This window comes from Globicephala melas, chromosome 6 (genome assembly GCF_963455315.2).
Source record: "Globicephala melas chromosome 6, mGloMel1.2, whole genome shotgun sequence".
NCBI lineage: Eukaryota > Metazoa > Chordata > Mammalia > Artiodactyla > Delphinidae > Globicephala > Globicephala melas.
The window spans coordinates 110,440,583-110,462,014 of NC_083319.1; the positions used below are offsets into that span (position 1 = coordinate 110,440,583).

Sequence of the window (21,432 nt, forward strand, 5' to 3'; positions counted from 1 at the left end):
TATTTTCCTAATACCGGAGAGTCATTATTTAAAAAGCCTAATTCAAATGATTCAAGCTAATGTGACTTAGAGCCCTTGGGTAAGTGATTCTAACTCAGGGAACAGCAACTTTTTAACTCATTAAATAAATGCATATGTGTACAAATATAGATAGAAGGATGAGTGCTATAAATATTAGGTAGGGCCAAGTGATGGAGAGAGAATGAAAAGGACTCTTTCGCTCTATGATAACATGGTGATTGGCAGTCATATCAAAGCAGGTGATATATTGTCTCATGACCTTAAGGAAGGGGGGGGGTGGGCCGTGAAGATACACACAAGTGTTTGGTCCAGGCAGCAGGAACAGCAAGTGAAAAGTCCTGGAAGGTATTTATCATCCTTGAGGGAAAACAAACAGGACAACACGGCCAGTGGAGAGACTGCGCATCGACCAGCAGGAGAGAAGGACAGAGCCCTGGGTCAGGGGTGGACCATGCCGTATCTCATACTCATGGAAGGGACTTGGAGTACATTTTGGATACGATGACTGGGCCTTGTATGCTTTGCAGCAGAGGAGTGAAATGATCTGATATATATTTTTAGAAGATTGCTCTGGCTGTAACTTGAAGAGCTGACAGTGGGGCAGGGAGATCAGTGAAGAGGCCACTGAAATAGTTTAGGCAAGAGAGATTAATGGTCAGGATTCGAATAGCCATGGTGTCAATAACCAGGTCATGTCATGGCACTGTGACAACCATGGTGTCATGGCGGGAGTGAAAGCCCCTGCAACTATGCTCTCCCTATACAACAGCCACTGGAATTCATTTTTCTCCATCTTTTTCTTCCAGACGTTGAAGCAGTATTTGAAATACAGTGACATTTAGAAGTATTTGTCAAATAAGTGAATGAACAAATTATTAAAATGACAAGATAGTAAAAGCCTTGACTAGTCGAACCTGTAAGTACAACTAAGCAATTGGAAACAGTGAGAAGTTAAATATAATTTCACAGGATTCCTGAGGCACATAGTGGGATGCAGGAATTGATTGTGATTATATGAGGATATAAACTATTTCAAAGAAAGAGAGAGAATACAAAGGTTGAAAACAGCTTTTTTCATGTTGAGTTCACACATACTGAAATCCAAAAAAACAGTGATAAACACAGTGAAACTCTGAGTTAGAATAAAAAGAAGACTGGACAAGAAAAATCTTAAAATTTCAAAACTATAAATAGGCGCTCTCTACAAATACAAATCAGGGGTCTTACTAACGATTTCACAAATCACATGTGCAAGTGTGCCCATGCACACACACCCCTGCATCACTCTGGATGGATGACTTCAAAACTATGTCATGAGGATTCAGGAACATCACATATTAATTAAGAAACAGCTACCTATACTAATTGCATTTTCTTGTCAACATCCAGCAGAAGTTATTAGGTTCATAGTTCAGGGAAATGCCATAGGCAGGGTTTATCTTTATTTCAGAAATATACGGTATTTAAAACAATTTGTATATGGAGCGATGTCAGCTGGATATCTCTTTAGTTGCTATAATGATTATACCAATGCTTACTGGATAATGGGTCAATATCAATTTACACACTATCTTTTATCATATTATGTCAAAAGAATCTGTATTTCAGTTCTTTCCATTCAACTTTTATAAATAATTTGAATGACTGTTCAACAAGCATGCTTATCAATTTTGTGATACAATAAAACTCAAAAGGAGAGCTAAACCGTTAAGAGACAAAATCTAATGTCAATAAATTCTCAAATGATGTGAAACTAACTAAATGAAATATAATGGGATCATATATAAGATATATGATTAGAAAAAATGCCTAAAATATGACTGGGTTCATAGGAAATAATGAGAAAGAGCATTCAGAAAATTACTTGGATGAAAGCACAACTGTATCTCATATCAGGATATGACTTTATCTTGAAAATTTGTTTACCTTTTCTGGGAAGCCTTCCTGAACCTGAAATGGAATGTTGGATATTATTCATCTATGGGTAAATTGGTTTGGTTAATGCTACTCCCCAAAGATTATGAAATAATAGAAACTCTGCTTTTTTAAAAACATTAGTTAGAATTCTTGTAACAAATTTTTTTAAATCCTTATAATTTACTATAACTCTAAGGGCACAGAGGTACCAGAAAAGAACTCTAAGTTACACCTAAGGTCTGGGAATCTATCCTTCAACTGCTCCTTTTATGTATATTTTTTCATGCACGAACTCTCCATTTTCTCAACCTAAAGCAGTCTACAGGTTCAATGCAATCCCTGTCAAATTACCAAGGGCATTTTTCACAGAATTAGAGCAGAAAATTGTACACTTTGTATGGAAACACAAAAGACCCCGAATAGAGAAAGCAATCTTGAGAAAGAAGAACAGAGCTGGAGGAATCAGGCTCCCTGACTTCAGACTATACCACAAAGCTACAGTAATCAAGACAGTACGGTACTGGCACAAAAACAGAAATATAGATCAATGGAACAGGAGAGAAAGCCCAGAGATAAACCCACACACCTATGGCCACCTAATCTATGACAAAGGAGGCGAGAATATACAATGGAGAAAAGACAGTCTCTTCAATAAGTGGTGCTGGGAAAACTGGACAGCTACATGTTAAAGAATGAAATTAGAACACTCCTTAACACCATACACAAAAATAAACTCAAAATGGATTAAAGACCTAAATATAACACTGGATACTATAAAACTCTTCGAGGAAAATACAGGCAGAACACTCTTTGCCATAAATCACAGCAAGATATTTTTGACCCACCACCTAGAGTAATGAAAATAAAAACAAAAATAAACAAATGCGACCTAATGAAACTTCAAAGCTTTTGCACAGCAAAGGAAACCATAAACAAAAGACAACCCTCAGAATGGGAGGAAACATTTGCAAATGAAGCAAATGATAAGGGATTAATCTCCAAAATATATAAACAGCTCATGCAGCTCAATATCAAAAAAACCAAACCACCCAATCAAAAACTGGGCAGAAGACCTAAATAGACATTTCTCCAAAAAGACATACAGATGGCCAACAAATACATGAAAAGATGCTCAACATCACTAATTATTAGAGAAATGTAAATCAAAAAGTACAATGAGTTACCACCTCACACCTGTGAGAACAGTCATCATCAAAAAGTTTTCAAACAATAAATGCTGAAGAGGGTGTGGAGAAAAGGAAACCCTCCTACACTGTTGGTGGGAATGTAAATTGGTACAGCCACTATGGAGAACAGTATGGATGTTCCTTAAAAAACTAAAAACAGAACTACCATAAGACCCAGCAATCCCACTCCTAGGCATATATCCAGAGAAAACCATAATTCAAAAGGATGCATGCATCCCAATGTTCACTGCAGCACTATTTACAATAGCCAGGACATGGAAGCAACCTAAATGTCCATAAACAGAGGAATGGATAAAGAAGATGTGGTACATATATACAATGGAATATTACTCAGCCATAAAAAGGAACAAAGTAGTGCCATTTGCAGAGATGTGGATGAACCCAGAGATTGTCATACAGAGTGAAGTAAGTCAGAAAGAGAAAAACAAATATCGTACAATATCACTTATATGTGGAATCTAGAAAAATGGTACAGGTGAACTTATTTGCAAAGTTCAAATGAGATGAATTTATTTTCAAAGCAGAAATAAAGTCACAGATGTAGAGGACAAACTTATGGTTACCAAGGGGGAAGGGGAGTGGATGAATTGGGAGATTGGGACTGACATATATACACTACTATGTATAAAACAGATAACTAATGAGAACCTACTGTAGAGCACAGGGAACTCTACTCAATGCTCTGTGGTGACCTAAATGGGAAGGAAATCTAAAAAAGAGGGGATATATGTATATGTATGACAGATTCACTTTGCTGTAAAGCAAGAAAGTAACCCAACATTGTAAAGCAACTAAACTCCAATAAAAATTAATTAAGAAAAGAAAAAAACAACTCTCCATTTTTCTCAAAGGTGGAAGCATCTTCACCATTTCCTCATAACTCAACTACCTCCTTTCCCCCATATTCCACCTGCTTATATAAAAATGATTACTTAAAATACCTGATATTTCAAAAATTATCAAATATGCCACAAAGATGTAACTGTCAAAACAAAACGTAAACTAACAACATCAATAAAAACACTAACAAAGACATTTGATAAAATGCATCTGGTATAGTATGCTAATACACTTTTATAAAGATTATTGAGATCTCATCAGGAAGTAGTTTCTGGATTTTCATATTTTTAAGATATTTTCAGTGTTTATTTAGTAGGACAGACATTTGAAAACATAACCAAAATGATATAATTAAAACATAACAAACAAATATAAAACATCAAACCACAGACCAGTGTGACGTACTTAAAGCAGTGCTTGGAAAGAAATTTAGAGTCCTAGAAGCTTATTCTACAACAGAAGAAGGCTGAAATTAAGGAAGTATGAATCTAATTTTCTAATTTAGAAAAATATAGTAAAAGTCAAAGAAAAGAAGTAATAAATATGAATGTAAATCAATGAGAAAAACACAATAGATAAGATGAACTATGTCAAAAATTGGTTTTTGACATAATTAATAAAATTGACAATTTCCTAGTGTAATAAGTTAAGGAAAAATGACAAATGATATTTGAAAGAAAAAGCAACATAAATTTAAGCATGACAGACATTATAACACTTTAATAAGAGGATGTTATGAATAAATGTGTTAATAAATAGGAACATTTTAACCCAGGAATGAAAAATCTTTGCTCCAAGAGAAGTCCAGTCCAGATAATCTTCACCCACAAGAGGATCATGAAGTCTTAGTAAATAAATAATTCTAATATACCACAAGCAATTACAAAGTGTAGAAAGATGAGAGGTATTAGTCGAGTCATTTGATGAAACCATCATTACATTGTTACCAAAACTTGACAAGGATTCTATGAGAAAGAAAAATTCATGGCCAATATTCACTCATGAGTAAAGATGTGAAATTGCTAAAATAGTAGCAAACTAAATCCAGTAATAAAAAGTCAGATTTAGCCCGTAATTTCAAAGTTTGATTTCTATTAGAAATCAATAGCTACAACATACTCAGAAGAAAATAGATCTTATTTCAATACATGCAAACAAAAAAAATTTTGATTAAAATCAACATTCATTTAGGTGTAAAAAAAGTAAAACTCTCAGAAAGTCATATCCAGAAGGCCTAGTGAACAGTGTACAGTACATTTTCATTAGGTAGATTAAATGCTAACACAAATATCTAATTTGCTATTGTCAGAAGCTTAACAAACCAAAAGCAGCCACCAATACCCACTGGACAACATGATACTCGAGTTCCTAGCCAGTGCAGAAACAGAGTAAAAATAACTAAAATTATAAGGTCTAGGATGGAAAAAATTTTAAACACTGTCACTACTTATAGATATTGTGAGTATCTACACTAACAATCCAAAATAACTTATGGGTAAATGATTATAATTCATAAAAGAGTTTAGAATGTTTTCTAAATTTGGGTCTATATTTAAAAATGATTAACCTTTCTCTATACCAGCTACAAATAGTTCAGAACTTCAATAAGATCAACAACATGCTCAATACCCATATAATGTTAGTTTTCTAGGAATAACACTGAAGATGTCTGAGAATCAAATTACAAACACACCCCTAAAGACAACAAATAAGCACCAAGAAATATAATGATATACCATGGAATGAATAATTTAATATTGGAAAAAATGTAAATTATTCCCTAATTTATCAACAGACTTAATACAATTCTAAAATTCCAATATTCTGGGTGTATGTGCATATTGTGCATGAAGTCTGACAAGTTGAATCTAAAAGTTTAAAGAAAATCCTAATGTTAAGATTGGCGGGGTTTCCCTGGTGGCACAGTGATTGAGAGTCTGCCTGCCGATTCAGGGGACACGGGTTCGTGCCCCAGTCAGGGAAGATCCCACATGCGGCTGGGCCCGTGAGCCATGGCCGCTGAGCCTGAGCTCCGCAACAGGAGAGGCCACAACAGTGAGAGGCTCGCGTACCGCCAAAAAAAAAAAAAAAAAAAAAAAAAAAGATTGGCAAAACATTCCCAAGAAGAAAAGCAAAGAAAGCAGAATGAACTTTACCAGATATCCACAATTGTTATAAAGATATAATACATAAGATATTATTTCATTAGCTCAAAGTTTTTCACTCACGGAACAGAACTGAGAAACCAGAATGAGAACACACAAATACGGAAACTTTTTATAATAGAGTCAACACTGCTGATCGATGTGGGAAAAGATACATTTTCTAATAAATGGTGCTGTTGATTGGATATCTAACTAGGTAAAACCCAAAGAAATATTGGGCCCCTACCTCACATGATATAAAAATCAAGATGAGCTGCATTTAAGACCTAAATGTAAAAGGTAAAATTCTCAAGCTTAAAAAGACAATGTAGAACAGCAATTAAGCCTATCCTTTAAAAATTATTTGTAAATTTGACTAAAACAAAAGAACTTCTACTCATTAGGCAATATACAGAGTTTTTAAAAAAAATATACAAAATGTGGGATAAGATATTTTCACCATGTACAACTGATGAAGGATACTATTCAAAAAAATTAAGAGCACTCTGTGGATAAGAAAAAGAAATCAAAAAACTGGAAATAGAAATGAATAGGACTTTTACCTAAGAGAAGGCACAAATGGCCCACAAGCATAAATAAGAGATCAACTACATTAAAATTAGTAATATGCAAATTTATGTGACAATGAGTAATTATTTCATACTACAAAATTGAGAAAAATGAAAAATCAGACAGTAATATTAAGTGTTGACAGGATGCAGAGCAATGGGAATTCCATCCATTACTGATTGGAGTGAAATCAGCATATCAACTTTGAAAAACAGTTTGTCACGTACCACATAATATAACTGAAACATGCATTCCTCAGACGTGCAAATTCTACTATTAAATATGGACCCTAAGAAAATATTGTCTCTATCCCAGAACCATGCGCAAAAACACTTAGAGCAGCGTCATACATAACCCAAACCTGGGAACTCTCAGAATGTTTACAAAGTGGAAACCATTGTGGAAAATTAAACAACAGGACATACACCCAGAGAAAACCATAATTCAAAAAGACACATGCACCCCCGTGTTCATTGCAGCACTATTTACAATAGCCAGGTCACGGAAGCAACCTAAATGCCCATGGACAGACGAATGGATAAAGAAGATGTGGTACATATATACAATGGAGTATTACTCAGCCATAAAAAGCAACGAAATTGGGTTATTTGTAGAGACGTTCATGGACCTAGTGACTGTCATACAGAGGGAAGTAAGTCAGAAAGAGAAAAACAAATATTGTACGTTAACGCATATTATGTGGAACCTAGAAAAATGGTACAGATGAACTGGTTTGCAAGGCAGAAATAGAGACACAGATGTAGAGAACAAATGTATGGACACCAAGGGGGAAAGCGGGGGGGTGGGGGGAGGATGGTGGTGGGGAAAAAAAAATAATCTTTTGAAGTCTTATAATTTCCATTTTGGAGTTCACCCATTTCATTAAAAGTTATGTGCTTTACTGGTAAAAATGATTTTATATTTAGTTCGGGTGAAGGGAGGGGATAGAATGGTACAATGAGACCACTGTCATAATACATGTTTTAAAAAACCTAGGAGTTTAAAGATTTGAAAAGTTTATATAAAAAATAAAGAAAATTAAACAACAGTTACAACCAATCAACTAGAAGTGCACACACAAGAATGGATCTCAAAAATAATTTTGAATGAAAGAAGCCATACTATATGATTCAATGTTTAGATAAAGTCCAAACATAGGCAAAATGCAACAATATTTGTTTAGACATAAGAAATTACAGAGAAAAGTAAGAGTGAACACAAATTTCAAGACTTGGAGGAGACAGAATAGTACCAATGACCCTTTTTCTTGGCCTGCTTATTGGGAACAGAGATGTTTCTCTTATTTTGACTTTATAACTGCATGTGTGTTTGTGTGTGCATATTTTATTTAGGTTATATTCTACGGTATTTTTTTAAAATGATAAAGTATAGTCTATTGCACTTTTCATGTATCTTCCAGTGAATCATACATACTAGCATTTAAAAGTATTTTAATTGCACACAAAATTTGTTCTTCACGAAACTTGTTTCATCACCAATTTTCTTTGTAGGTCAATTTCCCTTGCCCTGAGCTCTGATGAGAAAATTAAAGGTACATTTTTCCAGGAGGCAGAAAGGGTAGTACGTAGCAGAAATAAATGTGAAGTGTTGGATTTTGTGTCCAAAACTCACTGGCACAAGCAAAGGATAGGCACATCAAATCAAGTGAAAGTAACTTAGATGGAAAAATAATTACAGTTATCACTGGTGGAGTTCATAATATGTGCAAATAATTGGCCAATTACTTTATAGTATCTTTAATTCTTATAGCAATTCTGCAAAGTAGAACATCAGACAGACAAACTGACTTGCCACTTACACAGAAAAGCTAGGATATGAACCCAGGTGTGTCTCTCTCCCGTATGTTCTCTTGCCATTACTTCATTTTGCCCAAATATTATCATTTGATGTCTGATAGTGGGGTGTAATGGAGCATAAGACAACCTTTTAATCTCTCTCTACAAATTATTGGCTGTTTGACCTTAGATAGTATTTCATGAATTCTTAAGAACTCATTTCTTTTTCTTTCCTTTTTTCTTTCTACAAATTGGGGATTATAATACCTATCTATCAAAGTTATTGTGAAATTTAAATAAAAAACATATGCAAAGCCCCTAGTACAAAACATCTATTCAATTACTACTATTTGTATTATTATTACTAACTTGTGGTTAGATTATGAGAACATCTCCCCAGACTTTCAGCATCTTGTGGTTAAAAAAAGAAACAGATGGTTGGCTGAATACAGGGCTGATCAAGCAAACAGAGAAAGAAGATCAGAGGACTGGAAACGTAAGGGTTCTGGTAAGGAGCTTGCCTTTGTCGCTGTTCACGGAGTCATGCCAAGGTTGGGGGGACGATGTCATATGGAAGAGGTTGATGCTCTGAGGGACACGGAACATTCTTACGACAAGCAGGGGGGTAGGGGACAGTCTTATTTGGAGGAAAGGAAGGAAAGAAGAAAATGGAAGACTCTAATTAAGTCAAGCACACCTGATCCAGAGCTGAGAACAACCAAAGCCCTGAACACTGTCATAACTATCTGAATATCTCACTCCTGTCTTCCTGGGGAGAGAAGTCAGGAGGAAGGCTGGCCAGGAGAACCTCAGCCTGCGGCTACTCGTGATTCTGCTGCTGATTTGACCTGGGATGCACCATTTCCGTGTTGCTAAGATGTCTTTACCAAACCATAGCTTCTCAATTTCTGTGATATCCTCACCATGACAAAAAAAAAACCAAAAACCAAAACAAAACAAAAAAACAAACAAAAAACCCAACAGAGCTCCTTTGGTTGAATAATAGAATATGGACTTCCTATCATCAGTGAAGGTTATTATCTTCACTCGGTTATTACATCTATACCCTTCTGAATCCCTGTTTCCAACAACCTAAGTCCTCCTAGGAGGACATAATTTTTCCTGTTACTTTTCCAAGAAGTAAAATGTTTCCTCTGTCCCTAGCCTAAGACTAGAATCTGCTATGCATAGCAGACCTACTGGAGGATCCCACTGAACTGCCTGTTCGTTTGCCCAGGTATGGCCTACTTCAGGTCCCTGGCTCTTCTGATCCACCTGCCAAGTGTCTAGAACTGCGGTCCTCCTTCCATCCTTGGCCCAGCCAGTTAGATACACCACAGCCCTAAGGAGCGAATCTAGCTCAAGATAACATGTGTTCCGAGTCAAGTCTCATGAATAAATCCAAGATACCCCCAGAAATGACTGAAAGACACTCTGGAAGTATAAAGCACGGCAGATTTCTAAAACTCAAATGACCTCTGTTCAGCTCATATTATAAACGGTATTCATTATTTTTTTCTCCCTCTGAAATTTGAAATTGTTTTGGTTCTGCCCAGAGTTGACCTCCAATGTCCCCATGAAACCTACCTTACTGGGTGCAGAAGAAACACCAATGAGAGATCCTGTAAGTGACAAAGCAAAGTAGCACTTTGGGGTACACTGAACTCCATACCTGAGCGCATAGCCTCTTTCTGAATGCTCCCATAGTCATGCCAGTCCTTCCTTCTTAAACCATCTGTCCATGCATAGAGTTGCCCGTCTCCCAGGCCCAGTGGAAACGTCTGTGGAAAAGGAAAGTGTTCAGAGCATAAAAACGAGGCACTTCCTTTCGCACGGCAGGTAAACACAGCCACGCACATCACAGGCGATCAAAGAACACTCGAATAAGTGGTCTTCCTCAGTCTACTGAAAAGGAAGCTGGTGCTGGTGACCAGATGAACACACATTTTAAAACCTTTCTCCGTTTTAAAAATAAGAGCATGTGTCTCACACAGCACCTACCATTTCCAATTTGATTTCACCCAGAGACGTTAATAATTTCGTGTACCACCTCGTCCAAGCAGAAGTGCCTGGCTGTTTTCACTTGCCCCACGTGTAAATAGTAGTAGTACTGATTTTGTATCATGGCAATACTTTTGTTTGTGATTTGTACAATTTTACTTGTTTTGATCAAGTATATTTGAATGGCCTGGTGACAACATTAGCAAGCATTTATTGAATGCTCACTGTGTCCCAGGTACTAAGCTGGATACTCTGTGTATAGAAGATCCTTCAGTCTTTACATAGTCTTCAGTTGTAAACCTTCATTTTTCTGCTAATTAATCGAAGGCCCAGAGAAGTAAAATAACTTGAATGAAACCACAGGGGCCAAGTCAGGACTTGGGCCAGTTCTATTAAGACCAACATTGTGGTCCTCACAAGTATTAAATACTGCCTACCACCTAGATTTCTGTCAAATGATGGTGTGTGGTTATGCTTATAGTTGAAATTATCACAAAGTCAACAACTGTAGTCACAATAGGTTTTATGCTTTAGTAAAATTCAATATATTCTAATGTCACCTTGAAAATGATTTCTGTGTGCATGGCTGAAGCTACTTCTCTCTTTATGGTGTTTATTTTGGTCATAAACAAAAAATGTTTTGAATGAAATGTATTTTCACAATCTTAACAGTCAAAATAATGTAAAATAAATGTTTTCATATTCACATACCACACATCACATTTCCTTTTATTTGGTTCATCTTTGGAAATAAATAAAACATCAACAGAATAAAGAGAACACTTTTGAAAGTTTCAATTTAAAACAAAAGATGAATAATTTCAGTGAGGAAATTTTACCCTAAGAGCCTTTCCAAGGCAAATAAAAGGTCTTACTTCTTATTTTAAAACAGTACAACTACTGTGCTTATGAAAAAATTATCTACCTTTGATCCATCTTTATAGCTTATAAAGGATCCACTTGTTTTGAAAGAATAAAAATGGACTTAATATTTAAAAAGGTAGTTAAATCAGAAGAAAGATTTTCCAGATCAGGTGACTATTATCTGTATATTTTTTTAAAAAAATTGTTCATAATAGTGGTGAGTTCAGGAAAACGACAGAGGAATAAACAAAGGATGATGGTGAGTTTATACAAAATATTAAGAATAAAAAGGAAAAAATTTTAAAGGAGGATGACAAGAAAGAAAAGATGGAAAAGTTAACAGAAAATATAAAAATAGAAGAAAATGGAATAAAACAATTTGGGGGTTATAATAGCAATACTAAAAAACCTCATGCATTTTTTTCTGATCAATATTGCTTTTCTAATTAGAAATTTTCCCAAACTCAGCTGTGAATGGGAAGTTTTAAATAACCAAATAACTTTAAAATACAAAACCCATGTTTTGTCTCAGCCATGGATTTCCAGTGATCAGTGCTGAGCAATCATAGAAATCTTACAGATTTAGATAACACCAATTTATAATAAACATCACTTCAGATCAAAATAGATCATTTCAAAATAAACTTTGCCATGAAACCTGGAGATGTTCTTGTGTAAACTCTGAATATGCAAAGCTCTCTCTGATCACCTGTTGGTTCACAAGCCAGCCCCCTACTCCACCCCGAAACATGGAGGGCAAGGAGAGAGGGAGAGAGGCAGACCCTCCGGATGGGCAGGGGGTGGGTTTAATATGCAGGGAACTTACACATGAGGCTTGTCCTGCAAGGCAACTTGATCTCTGCACCCATATGCCTGAATCTTAAAAGTTTATAAAGAGACCTTAACAGGGACCCTGTTAAGTCACTATTCAGCCCAGACAGTCTCAACATCACTTTACTCTCTCAAGTCTGCATCCTTGAAACTGGTTCCCACCTTGGGAATGGGTGGCAGATGTCCCTTCCAAGGACAGGGGAAGGGTGAGGCGCCTCCCATCACTCAGGTCCACCTGGCAGGTGGACCAGCTGCCATGACCTCCTGGTGACCTCCTCCAACACCCCACCCCTTGAGACAGGCTCTTACAATCTCACGTGACCTCACTTTTGCAGTGTGCCCTGAGCGGGTCTGCAAGGGGTCTTTTGAGCCTGGAGGTGGCTCCAGGCGGCCATCTGACTGCGTTGCAGGCAGAGACCTCTGCAGCAATACAGGTACAGGCAAGAGAAGACACAGTTCAAGATGATTCTCAAAACCATAACAATTTGTTTCCACCAAGAGCCCTGGGATTCGAACCACTGGTTTATGGAGTCCTCTAGGCTGGGGTCTGATCACGCAGGACTTTCATTCGTGTCCTCCTGTGACTGGTTAAAGATGACACATCAGCAGACTCATCGGGTGTGAACACACAGCACTGTCTGGACGATCCTTCCTTGTGAGGCAGGGACAATGTCCAAGGCCATCCTGTCTGGGAGGACAGCCCTCCTCATTAGAGGCACTTCAGCATTCAGTAAAGACAGCCTTGTTGGCTTCGTTCAAAGCTTGCTAGGTGAATGCAGTCGGGGCTTCTGCGTGAGCTATGATGTCCTGCAGCCGAAGGGCGGTTCCATTGGGAAACAGAGCGTGCCCTCTGGCTCTCCAGGAACGTGACCTGGTTGTGCATTTACCACACACACTGGCCAGGGGATGGGCACTATTAGCCGTGAGGAGATAGACTGGGGGCCAGATGCCAGACCAGGGCCCCAACTTCTCCCCTCACTCAAGGGTGCACCTTCCATCCCAGGTGTGGTGCGTTTCCACGGTCCCATCTGGCAGCAGGACAATGGGGTCCCAGTGGAGACTGAGTGGTTCCCCCTCACCCAGGGGTGTGAGGTAACCCACCCATCCCTGGGGGATATCCCATCGCAAATCCCAGGAGCCGCACCTGTCCCAGGTGTGAGGGGGCTTGGTGTTCTCGGCCCACAGCATGCTGACCCCCAGTGTTTCCACCATTTCTGTACCTTTACAGTGCTGGGTGCTTCGGCAGGGGTCCCCAGTCTGGAATATGGGGCAACAGGCCCCACTGATTGGTTGCTCACATGTAGCAAAGCCGAAGTGGTAACTTAGTCCCCCCGGCTACGCTGTTTTACTTGTTAGTAATTTAACCTGCTGCTTTAACATTCCATTTTCTCCCTTCTATCAATCCTGCTGCTTGTGGGTTACAGGAGAGAAGGAACCTCCATCCGATACCATGTTATTTTACCCAGTCTTGCACATCATGACCTTTGAACGTGACCCCTGATCGCTCTCCGACGATGGCGTCCATACAGGGCATTCAGTTTCTCTAATTGCCTAATGGGTGAAAAACAATTGCCTGGTTTGAGTGGAAAAAGGGAAAGTTCGGGTTAAGCCAGACACAGTGTCCTCACAAGCTGAGGCATGTTTAAAATGCTCGCTTGGACGGAGGGGACCGATACGATCAACTTGCCAATCCCTCAACTGTCGGGAACTCCTCCGCTGGATGGCCCCAGACTCCTTTGGCAGCCGCCTTGGGGTTGTTTAGAACACACAGGACACGCTGCTACTGCATGAAGCAGTCACTGTATTTCAAGGGCAACTCGGCATCCTTGGGGACTGCCCAGGAAGGGGTGGATGGGGACACGTATAGGCACCGAGTGGCCCCTCTTTCTGTGCAGCCCATCTGATGCATCTCCTGAAGGCAGTTTTTAGGGCTCATACTGAGCTGGACCATCGCCTCCTGATGGCCTAGTGGGTCAGTCCCTCACAGACCAGGATGTGGAAGACAGTGCCGACGGCCTCAGGTTCTTGCTGGTGAACATAAAAGTCCCTCCGCACGTCCTGAGCCCCCAAGGGCTTATTCATGATCACCCACCCCTAGGCTTCCCCTTGTCCACACCATCAGGTCAAGCCCTAGAGAACAGCCCAGCTGTTGGGGCCAAGGGTTAACGGCCAGGGCTCAGGGGTGATGCCCAGCTCAGCAGGTCTGAGTCTAGCCCACCGGCTGCTGCAGTCCCTTCCAGTTTCCACCTAGATGGTGTCATTGTTGGGCTGAAGAGCAACTGAAACCCCTGTGGTTGGGTTGCTCCGACTAGACCCATCTGTATGCCAGGCTCCAGCGGAAATGTCCCCACTTCCTCTCTACAGGCTGCAGGGACCGCCACAAAAATAGGGGAGGGGGCATTGGGAGGATCTACAGGCTCTACGGGACCTAGGAGCACCCGCATTTCTAGAGACAGTGGACAGGCAGACCGGGGCTTCTCTGCTGCAGACAGGCTGCCACTTCGTCACCCTGGGAGTTTGCGGGGATCCATGGAACGTCTTCTCAACGCACCCCTTGATGGGCAGGGAAGCTACTACAACATGCCGTTTCCTCCTGGGATGCTCCACCTGGAGAAGTGTGAGGTAGACTGCCAGGATCTTTTGCTCTCTGGAGGGCTGCTTGGCTTCTGCCCCCTTCCAGAACTGGGAGCAAAATCCTAGGGGAACTCTCTTCTCCTGTTGTTCCTGCCACAGGGTCCTACCCATACTTCCGGGAGTCACAGATCCACCAAACTCAAATGGCAGCTCCGCTCAGGAGATGCGCGGAGCTTTAATCTGCATCCCTGGTATTTTGGCTTCTCAACGGCCGCTTGCTGCCCTGATCCACAGTCCCACACAGGCCTTTTCTTTACCAGGTAGTAAAACGGATGCATACACTATGCCAGGTGGGGAATAAAAGCCCTCCCCAAGCCCCTACAAAGGCTGGCATCTCTTCCAGGGGTCAGATAGGTTGCACTTTCTCAAACACAGCTGCTAAGACAATGCATGTCTTACCCGAACAAGCAATTCCCAAACCGTCACCGCAGTGCCTTGAATTGTCTGCGGGTTCACTGCCCAGCCCCTCCCTCACAGGTGTTCTGGCAAAGTCTGCAGTGCGCTGAAGCAGAGGCTAGTCTTCACGTGTTAACACTGTATCATCAGTGTGTCGGGCCCATTTTGCTGATGTGGGAAGGACACAGGGACAGGTCTCGGGCTACCGGCCCACTGTAAGCAGCTCTTTGTAGGAAACCGCCCTCAGCAGGAAGCCCCTTTTCTTGTCACTTCAGCAGAGCTGTATTGTGACTAACTTTTCACCAGGCACCCCATGCTCTACTCATCTCCAGCCCAGGCGCCCTTTTCAAGTCTTTTGATCACACGATACTTTGATCTACAGAAAGAACGTACAAGTGTAGGCAAAGACGTGGAAATGAAGAATCAGTAATTAACAGGTGACTAGATCTCTTCCCTAGCATCTCCTCCCATAATGTCGCGAACAAACCGTGGGCGCAAGAGAACATCTAGAGGAAGATGACGAGGATTCCACGAGCCCGCACACAGTGGGGGACGGCGATGACCCTGACCCCCCATCTCAGTGATTAACCGAGATTACTCCCCTCCATCCCTTTAAAACTTCCATGGCGAGCAGACTCTCAGAGGTGTTTTGGGGGGACACAGAGTTCACCACTTCCCCAGATTGTCAGCACTCTGATTAAAGACAACTTTCCCTTCTAGGAACATTTGTGAGTTTGATTTTGTAAGCGGGGAGCAGTGGTACCCTATTCAACAACACCATGACCTGCGTGGGCTGTGCAGCAGCTTCCGGGCGGCACTGGAAGGTTCCACTGCTGTCCCTCCCACGTGAAGGTAAACTGATCGCTTGACTCTGGCCAGGGGTGGACTGAAGAAAGCATTTGTTAAGTCCAGCTCAGCATGGTGCACTCCTAGGGCCATGGCCAAGGCATCTTAGAGGGGGGCAGTGATGCGGCCCACCTTGCTCATTTCTCCTAGTGCGGCGTCATCTGCCAGGGGCCATCTGGCTTTTTTTTTTTACTGGCCTTACGGGGCTGTGGAAAGCACTGCGGGCAGGGAGAACGATACCCACTCTGTGCAGTTCTTAGTTTCTCCTATTTCCTTAGGCTCCCAGGCAGTTAATGTGGTTCGACAGTTACCGCGCTTCAAGGAGTGGTAGACTTACTGGTTCCCAGCTGTTTCCCCTCAGCACTGATGTGATTACCCTAACCTGAGGCCAATTTCACCATTAAGGGTTTGCAGAGTTTGACCTCCTAGGAGATCAACACCCAATTTGCTCTTTGGTATCGGAGAGATTAAAACTTGGTAATCTCGTGGTGGAGAACGCCCAATTTGCACTGTCACAGGGACCTTCCTACCTTCCTGACACAACTGTCCTCTTTAACCATCAATTGTTCTGGAATAGAGCACATTCAGTTCCAGTAGCAACCAGAGCCGTCAGCTGTTGTTTATTTCTGGGGACCAATGACTAGTGAGCTCAACGTGAGGCCTCTGATCACCCCCCGATGGCCCTCACCTGGAGGTGATGTTGGCCCCCGTCCTATACCGGGGGTGTGGCAGGCACGGACCCCGAATAGGGCTGTATCTCTGAGGCCTCTGCTGGAGCAGGTGGCCCGTCAGGGATGAGAGGGGCGGTGGGGCAAGTCTGAACTGCTGCTCAGGTTTTAAATGTTTCCACAGGCTGGTCTATCTTGTCAGGTGGGCCCCGGGCAGCACTGAGGTCAAACCACCTTTGCTTCTGGGTTATTTTCACTGTTGGAATAGCCTTGTAGCTTTTCAAGCTCTCTCTGTCTCTCTCGGGTCTCTCCCACAGCCTGTACCCATTCGCAGGATTTGCCCGTTTCCCCCAGATTAGCAATGGGCGATGGACTACCCAGCATCTTAAGTAACATGTCTCACAGCTGAGCTCAGAGTGGACCTCTCGTCCCATACCCAGCGCTGGGGCGGGCAGGAGTGTCTCGGCTTTCACTCCTGCAGTAAATGGGGCAGCCTTCCAAGACCGGGGGTAGTTGGCCTGTTTCATTTCCAACTACCTAAGAATTCGCTGCACCTCCTCTCTAGATTTCCAGGGTCCCAAGCCTCCCAACAGCTAGAATAAACCAACCTATAAGCACCTGGAACCCCCAGCGCCATGCCGGTGCTGCTGGAGGGCAAGGTGTGTGTGTGTGGGGGGGGGGGATAATGCTCATTTCCTCTGCCCGCCCCATCCCGTAGCCGCACTAACCTCTCCCGGATGCTTTCTCTGGCCTTTTGCTGGAACTCGGAAGCTGCATCAATAATCTCGGCAGTGGTATATTCTCCCCTCAGGAACGTTTCCTGAGCTGGGGGCTGCCCGCTGGCTGGGGCTGCCCTTGAGGTGCTTTTGCTGTCCTTTGTATGAGGGGTGGATGGCAAGGTGCTTTCATCTGTTCTACCATCAATCACCACAATGTCCTCTTCATCCTCATCAACTTCCCGGGGTCCCACCTCTTGGCGTCCCAACCAGGATGTCACAAGCGCTGGATCTTCATCCGCCGGCCTGCAGCCTCGTTTTGCAAACAGCCGACTGCAGTCCCCAGCTCAGCATCGCTCCCCCTCGCCTGCCACCAGCAGAGCAGGGGACTCCGCGACTCCTCCCGGGGCTCGGCCCTCCTTTCAGCCTCTAGTCGGCATCTGTGGAGCAGAGGTCAGCCCCCTGAGGGGACCATTTCTCTCCCGTCTGGGAAGCTGGGCCCTACAGCAAGCAGTTCAGGTAGCCGCCTTGGACCAGGTGGCGTCTTCAGGGCGTCCACAGCATCCAACATTTAAGACACCCCTCCTCCCACAGAGGGCGACGGACAACTCGGGGTCTCCCCTGTGGGCATCTCCTTCTCAAGGCCCGCTTCTTGGAGGGCTCCCCAATTGTTAGTGCACAAGCCAGCCCCCTACACGGACAGCAAGGAGAGACCCACCGAGAAAGAGGCAGGCCCTCCAGATGGGCGGGGGCGCGTGTAACAAACAAGAGAACTTACACAGCAGGCTTATCCCCAGCGGCCCCAAAACAAGCCGCCCTCTGCACTCGCCCGCCCGGTGAGTCTCAGAAGTTTACCTAGAGGCCTTAAGGGGCTCGGTCACTATCCAATCAGGTGGTCCCCACGCCGCTTTGCTCTCTGAAGGCTGCGTTCCTGAAAAACCTCCCGACGCGGAGAGTAGGCAGGGCGCGCAGGGCGTGCGTTCCCGGACACGCGAGGGGAGGAGCCTCTGGTTGCCTGGCCCAAGCTAGGGGTTAATCAGAGGTCATGACCTCTCCCCGCCCTCCTCCAACATGACCAGGCACATTCTATTTCCCTTCTTTTGATCTATGTAATGCTGAGAATCCGTAGCAGCTGGTTAATACAAGAGCCGATTGACTGCAAGCGTTAATCTTTGCTATCTCCAGAAACCCCATGAAAATGGCAGGGAAGCACCAGAGGCATCGAGAAAGCAGACAGGGGAACTGACATGATCTTTTTGTAAATGGCTGAGAGTTACTGGGAGGGAAGTGTATTTTGTTCTTTGTTTTTGTTTTGCCAGTGAACTTCTAAAATATGTGAAATTGGAGGCATCAAGTGTTTCTGCGGGCGAGGTTACAGGTGAAAACAATAAGATTGACATTGTTGCATAGGGTTGTTAGACGGTCCTGGGTTCCATCCCCCTTCCCAACAACGAGGTGATTTCTGAGGCCCGCCCACCATGCTACACCCCTGTAGAGGGTTGGCGTTTGAATGAGACAAGCATGTTTTCATGCTACTAAACACAGTTGAAAGGAGGATGCCACCGTGTAATGAAAACCAGTGTTCCACGTGAGTCTATACACTAAGTGTTGTTAACCACAGCTCACCAGCTCCCAGAAATCTGCCAGCCTGCCTCACGCCTGTAGACAAGAGAAGATAAATCCCTACAGGGGCAGGACACGAGTAAAGACGCAGATGTAGAGAATGGACTTGAGGCCACGGGGACGGGGAAGGGTAAGCTGGGACGCAGTGAGAGAGTGGCATGGACATATATACACTACCAAATGTAAAATGGATAGCTAGTGGAAAGCAGCCGCATAGCACAGGGAGATCAGCTCGGTGCTTTGTGACCACCTAGAGCGGTGGGAATAGGGAGGGAGACACAAGAGGGAGGGGATATGGGGATATATGTATATGTATAGATGATTCACTTTGTTATAAAGCAGAAACTAACACACCATTGTAAAGCAATTATAGCCCAATAAAGATGTTTTAAAAAAAATGCCTACAGGAGAACTGAGTCAAAAGCAAGGAACGGGTAGGGGCTCCTCAGTAACTACACTGGGATGTGTTTCCAACACACACAGCATGGTAGTAGCATTTTCACCCCTCCACATACAACTAAGAACAGGCAGCCAAGGATCGCCAGGCATCTGAGAACTTTTAACATAAAATCGGCGGCCGACATAAACAGAAGCTGTAATAAACTTGAAGGAAACTGAGGCAATGTAAGGCTCAGAAGAAAACTTCCGCCCCAAAATCGAAATTTAATTTCCTCAAAGAGCTTTAAGAAAAGGTTCTCTATAGAAAGAGAAATTTTAAAAAAGATAAGTATTTAGGGACTAAGGAAGAGCTCTTGGAAAGTGAAAATGAGATAGCAGGACAGAGTATTTTACAGGCAATTGGAAAATGATGGTCAAAGGAACCCTACTAAGAAATCTAAAATAGAAGAAAAAGAAGGAGGAGGGAAAGGAGGAGAGGGAGGGGGAGGAAGGGGAAAAAAACAAGAGAGTCAGAGGCATAAAAATATAAGTTGAGGGGCTTCCCTGGTGGCGCAGTGGTTCAGAATCCGCCTGCCAATGCAGGGGACAGAGGTTTGAGCCCTGGTCCAGGAAGATCCCACATGCCGCGGAGCAACTAAGCCCGTGTGCCACAACTACTGAAGCCCACGCACCTAGAGCCCGTGCTCCGCAACAAGGGAAGCCACCGCAGTGAGAAGCCCGCGTACCTCATCGAAGAGCAGCCCCCACTCGCTGCAACTAGAGAAAGCCCGCTCACAGCAACGAAGACCCAACGCAGCCAAAAATAAATAAATAAGTAAATAAATTTATTTAAAAAAAAGAGTATTTAAAAATATATATATATAAGTTGAAGAGAGATAGCAAAATTGCAGCAAGCCTAGAGCTGATCCAGCCCTGAATGTACAAGGGGGGTGGAAAGAAGATCCAGAAAGGTTGTCTTTGTGGGGGAAAAAAAAGGGAATAGAAAAAACAAACTTACTCTTTGCCTATTTTTTAAACCTACTAAAAGGAGAGTTACAGTTCTTCCAAAGAGGTCGGGATGAATTAATGATGCATATATAAAAATCTAAGCAAATGAAAAATGGGTCAATTAATAAGGCTAGAGGTTAAGAAAAAACAATGTACAAGAAGGAAAGTGTAATTATAGCACACTACTTGATGTAGGTATGAATATTCTTACCTAACTATTCGTTTAACTAAATTTGGTGTATAACTATACTGGAAGTGGAGGGAAAGGGTGGAAAAAGTTAAAAAGACATCTTATCTAATAGAACAATAGATAAAATCAAAATAAAAAACCAAAGAACAGTAATATACACATGCTATCTACAAATACGGAAGCATATGATGGAATAAAGATAAAAAAATTGATGTGGTTGCCCCTGGGTATCAGAAATTTCAAGTAGAGAGAAGTGGTCCAGGACGTTTCTGGTTATCATTATAGACTTTATATTACGACTACATTTTAAAAATATTTTCAAATATTACAAAATATTTTCAAATATTTCAAATATTATAAATTGATTTGTATAAATAAATCTCAAATAAAATCTCTTAGACATTCCTGGCAGTTACTGCTCCTGCAAGGTGGGTAGGCATCATGAGGACATTTCATGACATCAGAGGATTCAGGTTAAAGCAGATCATCTGGAACTGATTTAATAACGGCTATCTGAGGATTTGCCCCACTAACGTCTCTTCTCATCTATATCTGTGCTACCCACACCAGCAAATCAGCATCACCTGGGAACTTGTTAGAACTACAATCCCCTGCTCCCAATTCATTCCTGTTAAATCAGAAACTTTCACAGAGACAGAGAAGTATGTGTTTTAATAAGTTCTCCAGGTGATTTTGAGGCTTACTAAAATTTGAGAGCAACTAATCCATATGAATAGGAAGAAACACAATTGTCACATTAGGTAAAGATGTCATAAGTCTT

The 21,432-nt window shown here is 42.2% G+C and overlaps 1 protein-coding gene across 3 annotated transcripts in view; it reads right to left on the reverse strand.

Moving 5' to 3' along the window:
• The window catches only part of GALNTL6 (polypeptide N-acetylgalactosaminyltransferase like 6), a 1,150,777-nt gene that overhangs the window by 748,578 nt on the left and 380,767 nt on the right, over positions 1–21,432 (reverse strand). For 2 of the 3 annotated variants that reach the window (XR_009564434.1, XM_030879235.2), the window contains exon 2: positions 10,169–10,277. Coding sequence is in view for 2 of the 3 variants with exons in the window: in XM_030879235.2 (XP_030735095.1) it covers positions 10,169–10,277 (109 nt within the window). In the remaining variant the exon portion in view is untranslated. Of the gene's footprint in view, positions 1–10,083; positions 10,278–21,432 lie in introns of all 3 variants that reach the window. The other variant, XM_060301350.1, reaches the window with a different exon arrangement.